We start from the raw sequence: 9,799 nt of genomic DNA, 5'->3' as shown, positions 1-9,799 counted from the left end.
CCCTCAATAGAGCAGCTCAGGAGAGTTCTAAGGACTAACAAAGACTTTTCCTCTTCCATAAACAAGGTGAATTTATTCTTAATCTTTCCTTTCTTAGGTGATATGTAAGACAGGGGGCAATAAGGAATAGCCTCTACAGCTTCCCCTCTAAAGAGGAGAGGGAATATGAGAAATAATTTTTTTAAGGTAGCAGCAAAAAGTTGGAGCTGCTGTGAGAAGCAGTCACTAGGTCTGCTGCCTTCCTCTGCCAGAGGCCGGGGACAAGGAAGAGAAGAGCAGGGATTCCGACACGTCTGTTAGTCAGGAACCAACAGGGATTCACTCTAGAACTGTGATTTTCAACTAGTGTCAAGGATCTTAAGTGTGCTGCAAAAATTTTTCAAAATCATTAATTACTTTTGAAAAAAGTTCAAAGCGCAGTAAATATATTCTTTAATTCTATTTGATTGACATAATTTAAGTGTGCCACAGAAGTTTAACTACAGGTTCAAGTGTGCTGTGCTACAAAAAAATCTTGAAAAACACTGCTCTAGAGAAAGCCAATAGACAAGAAGAGCTGTTTTCCATCACTGGGCAAAATACAATTAGCCAAATCGCTTTGGGTTAATGCCCAATAGGTGGGTAAATAAAGCAGCAATCACTGCCTCAGTGTCACACTTCTCCTCCTCCCACTCTTGTGGGGAGCAGACCTCACTACCTAAGCCACAGATCCTCTAGCAGCTCAGAAGTGAACCTGGCTTTATTAGTGCTTAAATGTCCCCCGCCAATAGAAGTGAGGATTTAAAGTTTAAAAGTGTTAACACTGGAAGGAAAATTGATTATAAATGACAAAAATTCGAGATTAGCTCACCAGTTTGCTCTTAATCTATGCAACACATCAGTTTGAACAGATTCGATGCAACTGCCAGAGACCATGTAAAAACAAACTCCCTTCACTTTTGCCTCCTCACCTCCAGCTGCATTAATCAAGGTCACCCAAACCCTTAAAAACACCACTCCCTAAATGGGACACTAAGACTCAGAACGTAAAGATTTGTGGCACAATAAAGCTGAAAAGACACACAAACACTCTCAGACCTTTTCTTGACCAACTTTAAAGTAATACTGCTTTAGGGAGAAGATTTTTGTTTTTTTTTTTGTTTTTTTTTGTTTTTTTTGTAGAGACAGAGTGTCACTTTACGCCCTTCGGGTAGAGTGCCATGGCATCACACAGCTCACAGCAACTTCCAACTCCTAGGCTTAAGCGATTCTCTTGCCTCAGCCTCCCGAGTAGCTGGGACGACAGGAGCCCGCCACCATGCCCAGCTATTTTTCGTTGCAGTTCAGCCGGGGCCGGGTTTGAACCCGCCACCCTCGGTATGTGGGGCCGGCGCCTTACCGACTGAGCCACAGGCGCCGCCCTAGGGAGAAGATTTTATTTTAAAAAATAAATTTCAAAAAGAAGCACATTTAAAACATTAGGTTTTAGTGATCAGAGTTGGTAAAGTATTTTTATTATAAATTTCAGGATCTAAAAAAGTCATTTGTTACATTTCCTAAGATAAATCTGAGATGACTTTTATCAAGCATTTATACCCTGCACAGTGACACTGTGACCCTCAGGCATGGAAGGGATGGGAGTCCCATCCCTCCTTTAGAAGTGCGACCAGCCATATGAAAGAAAATAATGCTGATCCTCAGCTAGCAGACACTGATTAGGCTCATTCAGATTTATCACTCAGGCATCTGAAGTTTAGGTAAAGACACCTTGATTCTTGAACTCTGAAAGCCAAACTAGAATTTCAAGGGTAACCTCAGTCTTGAAATTCAAGGTTCTTTTTTTTGAGACAAGAGTCTTACTCTGTCACCCTGCATAGAGTGCCATGGCATCATAGCTCACAATAACCTCAAACCCTTAGGCTAGCTGGGACTACAGGCACCCACCACAATGCCTGTCTAGTTTTTTCTGTCCCGTCCCCACCCCCTCCACCGCCCCCCAGTAGAGATGGGGTCCTGCTCTTGCTCAGGCTGATCTCCAACTGCTGAGCTCAAGCAATCCATCCTCCTTAGCCTCCCAGAGTGCTAGGATTACAGGCATGAGCCACTGTGACCTGGCCTGAAATTCAAGCTTCTTTTTCCCCCCATTTTTTATTTCAACGATATATAGGATGCATTCTACATTTAATAGGAGTTATGATCCAAATGGTTCTGTAAGTCCAAGTATGAAAAGCCTTACATCATGGCCAAGAGACCCACAGAAATGGTCAGCAGTTGAGACTGAGGTCAGATACTGGAAAAACTACACTCGTCAAGGGTCATAGTGACCATCCAACAACAGAGATGTTGCCAAAAAGCAGCCACAGCTAAGGGGGTGACTGCTGAAAGAAGGGGCTGGAAGAGACCTCAGTAGGCCATCTAGGCCATTCTCCTGCCTCTAAACGAGACAAATGCCTCTCTCTGGCCAGTTACTTGCAATTGCACTCACAGGGAGGGGACCCTAGGTGTCTTCTGTATTTATTTTTTAGAGATTCCTAAAGGCAGCATCTTTACAAGGAGGAGCTGTAGGGAGCTTCAGGGACTTGACGGGTTGGAGCACAAGTACAGAGTGAGCCCTCTCCTGGGGAATCTCAGCAGGAACCTGGGGGGAGGAGGACAGTGCAGTCCCTGAGAGGCAGCTGTGGCGTGCAGGGCAAGCACTCTCACACTCCAGGATGGGGGTGGCTGCAGCACACAGTCTGTTCAACAGGAAGATGACTTTCAAGGGGTGAAGAGCCAACAAGGCCCACAGCTAGGCCCCCATGCCTGGGAGTTTCTATCCCAAATTTTCCTAAATTAACCCTCCCCCTCAAAAGCACTGGCCTTCAACAGGGCATGTTTTATTGCAGGGGACATTTGGCAATGTCTGGAGACATTTTTGGTTGTCATCACTGGGAGTGGGGTGGGTAGAAGCCAGGGATATTGCTAAACATCCTACGATACACAGGACAGCCTCCTAATGTCACTAATGTAAGGCTGAGAAACCCTGTTCTGGGGAAGGACTTTACTCATAAGATTTTGAATCTAGTGTGAGCCACAGCCCCTGGAATCTACACTCCAATAACTGTGAACACCTTCTACCTCAAGCCCTACTGTGTGGATCAAACCTTGTTGAGCGGAAGCCCTCAGTTATCCCAGAATTTTCCACAAATGTCCAAACAGCTGCTAGGGGTTCAGATGCCAGCCAGTACAAACAAAACCTTAGATCCTTTCGTCTTCTTCCTCTTCTGAAAAATCTATTTCTTTCTCAGAGCCAGGGCCACCCCGACTGCCACGGCCAGGAGGGCAACGGCGGCAGCCCCTCCGAACAGCAGTATAGACTTGCCCTCAGACAAGGGCAAGGGCTTCGCTCTTCCAGCGGGGGAGGACTCTTCCGTAAGACGCTCTCTCTCTACATCTGGCTCCTCGCCCGGCAGTGTTTCCGGGTAAAGACGCTCTCTCTCTACATCTGGCTCCTCGCCCGGCAGTGTTTCCGGGGGTTCCAGCGCGGGGATCTCCTCCTCCTCCACTTCACCAGCTTCAAGTGTGGCTGCTTTCACCTCTTCTTCATCAAGTTCCACAAACAAAGACGTAGCAGGGCTGGCTTTCTCGGCTGCAATCACCTCCGCGTGGGGCTCCCCTGCCTCCAGCAAGGACGTGGCAGTGATGTGTGGAAGCAAGGGTGCTGGGGCTCCAGGGAAGGCCTCCTGCAGCTCCCCGGCAGGCAGGACCCCGGCAGCCGCAGCAGCCTCTAACGCGCCCTCGGGGACTTCTTCTTTCTCCACATGCACTATGTCAGAGTTCGAAGAGTTGTTCTCACTCTTCTCTCCAGCTCCGTTGCTATCCAAGCTTTTGACTTCCTCAGGATCCATTGCGATCTGTTGCCAGGATTCGGGACCTAGAGACACTGGCAAGCTTTCTGTGTGCCAACTCTGGCTGGCTGACAGTGAGACAGGTAAGCTCTCTGACTGCCAGGAGGTGGTCACAGTTGGAGACTCTGGAGGACTGACTTGTACAGAGTTGTCACTGGGCAGGATGTAAATGTCATTGCTGTCTTCTGCAGTGACTCCAGGGCACTCCTCCTCCTCTGAGTCAAGGTTAAACACAGCGCCCTAGAAAAGGAGGAAGAGAGTCTATTAATATAAAGAAAGGCAAATATTTAAAAAATAAATGTCGATCTGGAAAAATTCTTTCCTAAATGGAAGTCCCAGGAATAAATACATTGTTCAAACGTACATAGTTTCTAAATTGAAGGCATTTATTTGTAGGCCAGGGCAGAGGAAGAATTTTTGACAGTCCTCTGACCAGTCTTCCTGAAACTATAAAATTAAAAAGTTTATTTATATTCAGTGTAATTTATATACAGGTTGTACACATCATTAACCTAAAATCTGAAATGCTCCAAAATCCAAAACTTTTTGAGTGCTAACAGGACACTACAAGTGAAAAATTCTGTACCTGACCTCATGTGACAGGCTGCAATCAAAATGCAGCCAAAATGGTTTCAAGCAGACATTTACTAAACATGTTATATATAAGGTACATATGAAACATGAATGAACTTTGTGTTTAGACTGGGGTCCCCTTCCCAAGACTTCCCATTATGTATCGGTAAATATTCCAAAATCCAAAAATATCCAAACACTTCTAGTCCCAAGCATTTTGTATAAGGGACACTCAACCTGGGTAATCAATGCAATAATTAATGTGAAACAGCAGAGAAAACAAAGGCATGACCTTGAGCTGAAGGACTCATCACTTAACACTTAGTAGGGTATAAAAATAATGCTATGCCCCAGATAAAGTGCTATGTGTATTAAGAGTTCAAATGGGAAAATGACTTCTTTTTTTTTTTTTATAGAGACAGAGTCTCACTTTATGGCCCTCAGTAGAGTGCCATGGCATCACACAGCTCACAGCAACCTCCAAGTCCTGGGCTTAAGTGATTCTCTTGCCTCAGCCTCCCAAGTAGCTGGGACTACAGGCGCCCGCCCAGGTATTTTTTGGTTGCAGTTCAGCTGGGGCCGGGTTTGAACCGGCCACCCTCGGTATATGGGGTCGGCACCTTACCGACTGAGCCACAGGCGCCGCCCATGGGGAAAATGACTTCTTTTAGCGAGGGTCAGAGAAGTCAAGGAGATCACAGAAGGCAAGGAGATCATGTAGGTCCATACTATGTGTAGAAATTTTAAAAATACAAAAAACAAATAACAAAAAAGGAAGTATCATGGAGGAATTATCATTTACATTGGACATCTGAAGAATGGGTAAGATTTTGGCAGGTGAAAGGCATGTAGAAGACATGATGTCAACAAAAGCACAGAGGTAGAAAAGTGGACCAGCGCGTAGCCCAGTTTAATTAGAGCACAGTGTGTACGTGGAGAGGAACAAAGACATTCAGTTAGGACAGTCTTACTTTACTCAACAGACCAAGGTTAGTCATCAAGTCTCTGAGGTACAAAATTGCAACTGGAGCTCTGCTTTAAAATTCCCCTGATAGCAGTTCCAGAACGGGGAGACGCTAGAAATGCAGGGACTATGGCTGCTTTCTTTAGCAAGAGTCTCAGCAAAAGTGATGGAGACCAACAGTGCAGTCCTCACTCTCACATGCCTACCACTGATCAGCAGCTGTGTCGGCACCAGGGTTATGAGGAAGAACGAGACCCGTGCCTGTTCCTACAGAATGCACTGTCCAGCTGTGAAGACTGACATATGAATTGCTAATTTCAGTATGATACAGTAAGCTTTAAGACAGGTGTGTGTACAGGAGGCCACACCTAAGGCCAGAGCTCAAGACCTGATCAGGGCAGGAAGAGAACCGATGGAATAGAATGTCACAGGATCTACACGGAGTTTTACAAAAAGGCTAGACGATGCTCATAAACATTACAGACAGTTATATGACAGAATGTAAACTAATTTCTACTTCATTTTACAATTATGGCTGCCATTCCTCTGAAGTAGAATAATTTTATTCTTCAACCAAGACCAAAAACTCTATATACACCAAGGATCAAGTACAAATCAGGAGTCTATAAAAGAAAACCAGAAATACAGATAAACAAATCACATGGTCATAATATTGTGCTGTGCCACATTCTATCTCAGCCCTTGTCTAACCTCCTTAGGAAGAGGTCCTGGCAAGCATCAAGGATACGGAATAAATATGGAATAAGCAGAAAGAGAAAACAATATGGTAATTAAAAAGACAAAATTTGTAGTCAAAAAGAACTACCTTGGATCCCAGTTCCAACTGGACAGCAGCTGTGTCAATTTGGACGCCTTGCTTAACCTTTTTTTTTGGCCAGGGCGAGGTTTGAACCCACCACCTCCGGCATATGGGACCAGCGCCCTACTCCTTGAGCCACATGCGCCGCTCATTAACCTTTTAAACTTTAATTTCTTCATAAATAAAATGGGGGTGGCTGACTTGATAAGACTGTTTTAAAAATTCGGTCTAGTATTTCTAGTGCTTTTATACACAGGAAATAAACAATAAATTAAGCTATTTCTTTACTGTTTTATTACTGTAGTTTTTGGTGGTAGGTGGGGGTAAAGGGCTACTCTAAAATGCCAAGTACACAGAACAATGAAGAAGTAAAAGCAATCTGAAATAACACCCTGCCTTGGTGGCTAGAGAAGGGAACATACAAACTTTTCCTTCCTCTTCTTTCTCTTCCATCTCTTCCAAGTACAGACACCACAAAACTGGTGAAATCTCTCTTTAGAAAGCTACACTTTTGTAGGATACAAACAGGAAAATTGGAGGGGCCATTAGCTGAGAAGGGAGCAAGGCCGACCATGACTCAAAGTTTTTGAAGGTGGGCTCGGTGTCCATAGCACAGTGGTTATGGCGTCGGCCACATACACTGAGGCTGGCGGGTTCAAACCCAGCCCAGGTCAGCTAAACAACAATGGCAACTGCAACAAAAAAAATAGCCAGGCATTGTGGCAGGCTCAAAAAAAAAAAAAAGCTTTTGAGGGTGACAGCTCACCTCAGCCTTGCAGAGGTCCCTTTGAATATAGACCACTGGAAAGGTCCAGAAGAGTAAGTATTGGGAACAGGGGACAGAGGGGGAAGGAGGACATTCAGGCTTTAGGGGGTCATTGGTTCAGTTCAGCTAAGAAAAGAGATGAAGATCTTGACCAGATGCCATAATCATGTCTTGAGCATATGAAATGATAATTAAGTTTGTGAATTTGCTACCATGTGCTTACGTTGGCAGCATTGTACAAACAACTTGGTAAAGTTTCATAACCTGGGTATATCATTGTCTTACAACTGCTTTTGTGTTGATGTGTGATGGTGTCCTGATGAATGGCACTGACAGGAACGTTGGAGCTTGAGTTAAAGCAAGGAACAAACATTTGTAAATTTCTTGTTCAATTTGGCAAGAATGGAAATAAACCCAGGGACATGTTAGTCCAAGTTTATGAAGATAATGCCATAAAGAAAGTGGCAGTGTGGGTGGCGCCTGTGGCTCAGTGAGTAGGGCGCCGGCCCCATATACCGAGGGTGGCGGGTTCAAACCCGGCCCCAGCTGAACCGCAACCAAAAAATAGCCGGGCATTGTGGTGGGCGCCTGTAGTCCCAGCTGCTCAGGAGGCTGAGGCAGGAGAATCGCTGAAGCCCAAGAGCTAGAGGTTGCTGTGAGTCCTGTGACATCATGGTACTCTACTGAAGGCAGTAAAGTGAGACTCTGTCTCTACAAAAAAAAAAAAGAAAGAAAGTGGCAGTGTACAAATTGATTAAACGTCTTTCTGTTTTTTCTAAGGGGAGAGAAAGTGTCACTAATAAAGACAGGTCAGGGCATCCAGTAAGGAGCAGAACTGACAAAAACATTGCAAAAATTGATGGAACTGTGCATCAGGATCATTGGTTGACGGTTAAGAAGCATAGCAGACCAAGTAAACATCAATAGAGAAATAGGAAAATCTTTTTTTTTTTTTTTTTTTTGCAGTTTTTGGCCAGGGCTGGGTTTGAACCCACCACCTCCAGCATATGGGACAGGTGCCCTACTCTGTTGAGCCACAGGCGCCTCCCGAAAATCTTTTTTTTTTTAATTAAATCATAGCGTTGTACGTTAATGCAATCATGAGGTACAATGTGCTGGTTTTATATACAATTTGAAATATTTTCATCAAACTGGTTAACATAGCCTTCATGGCATTTTCTTAGTTATTGTGTTAAGACATTTATATTCTACATTTAGTAAGTTTCACGTGTACCCTTGTAACATGTGAGAAATAGTAAAATCTTAACTGTAAATCCTGGCAAAGAACTCATGGCTCTTGCATTATGACAATGCACCAGCTCACATGACACTGTCTGTGAAGGAGTTTTTAGCCAGTAAACAAATAACTGTATTGGAACAACCTCCCTACTCACCTGATCTGGCCCACAATAACTTTTTTCTTTACCCAAAGATAAAGGAAATATTGGAAAAAAGACATTTTGATGACATTTACGACATCAAGGGTAATACGACAACAGCTTTCAAGGCTGAACTAGGCGCTGGTGTGGGGGCATAGTTTCCCAAGGAGAGTACTTTGAAGGTGATCATAGTGATATTCAGCAATGAGGTATGTAGCACATTTTCTAAGAAGAGTTTGTAAACTTAACTGTATATATTTGACAGGGATTTTCATTAGCATTATTTTTAACACAGAAAGATGGGAAATAGACTTTAATACCTTTAAGAAAGGTTAAAAATAAATATAGTTCATCCAAACTAACTACTATTAAAAAAAAAAATAAGTAAAATTTTAAGTCTTCTTGGAAGAAAACCCATATTGTACAGTACCTCTACATAAAACCTGCAAAGTATTGAGAGAAATTAAAGATATCCTAAAAAAAAAAAAAAAAAATTAAAGATATCCTAACAGAGTGTAGAACCTCTATATGTTGACCACCTGAGGAACTATAACAAACTGGTCAACATATGGAGGTGGTCAGCATACAGAACTAGGCCTACTGATACATATATTGTGATGCATGTCCAGTCTATGAAAATTTAGTCAACGTAAGGAGGCAGTCATTGTGGGGAGGTGGTCAACTATGAAGGTACCACCGTATCTCTTTTATTCAATGATAGACAATTCAACCAATTAAATGAGATAGAATCCAGAAGATGATCTACACATGGTCACATGTTTGATGTCTGTGGTACACTGGGCAAACTGATGGTATGATCTCATGTGTTAACATTAACTGCAATGTGAGTTGTATTTAACTTATTATGCTAGTTTGAACCCAGGAACTTGTGAAGCATACATAACTCACAAGTCTCTTTATCTATCTTGACCAAACTAAACACAATAGCCCCAAAGGAAATTTTTTTATGTTTTTTTCTGACGGGGGGAGACAGAGTCTCACTCTATCACCCTAGGTAGAGTGCTGTAGCATCATCATAGCTCACAGCTACCTCAAACTATTATTTTTTTTGAGACAGAGTCTCGCTTTGTTGCCCTTGGTAAAGTGCCACGGCATCATAGCTCACAGCAACCTCAAACTCTTGGGCTCAAGTGATTCTCTTGCCTCCGCCTCCTAGGTAACTGGGACTACAGGCACCCACCACAATGTCTGGCTATTTTTATAGATGAGGTCTTGCTCTGGCTCAGGCTGGTCTGGAACATGTGAGCTCATGCACTCTGCTTCAGCCTCAGGATTACAAGCATGAGCCACTGTGCCTAGCCAACCTCAACTCTTGGGTTTAAGTGATCCTCTTGCCTCAGCCTCCCAAACAGCTGGGACTATAGGTGTGTGACACAATGCCTGGCTAGTTTTATTGTTTTTAATAGAGAC

At 43.6% G+C, this 9,799-nt stretch overlaps 1 protein-coding gene across 3 annotated transcripts in view; it reads right to left on the bottom strand.

Moving 5' to 3' along the window:
- Nucleotides 1-417: 417 nt before the first annotated feature.
- The window catches only part of BCL2L13 (BCL2 like 13), a 104,879-nt gene continuing 95,497 nt past the window's right edge, over nt 418-9,799 (bottom strand). For all 3 annotated transcript variants that reach the window (XM_053557968.1, XM_053557970.1, XM_053557969.1), the window contains one exon: nt 418-4,106. In XM_053557968.1, coding sequence (XP_053413943.1) covers nt 3,252-4,106 — 855 coding nt within the window. In that variant the 3' untranslated portion in view covers nt 418-3,251. The remainder of the gene's footprint in view (nt 4,107-9,799) is intronic.

Source organism: Nycticebus coucang, chromosome 12, assembly GCF_027406575.1.
Source record: "Nycticebus coucang isolate mNycCou1 chromosome 12, mNycCou1.pri, whole genome shotgun sequence".
Lineage (NCBI taxonomy): Eukaryota > Metazoa > Chordata > Mammalia > Primates > Lorisidae > Nycticebus > Nycticebus coucang.
This window is presented reverse-complemented; position numbering and strand designations above follow the sequence as displayed.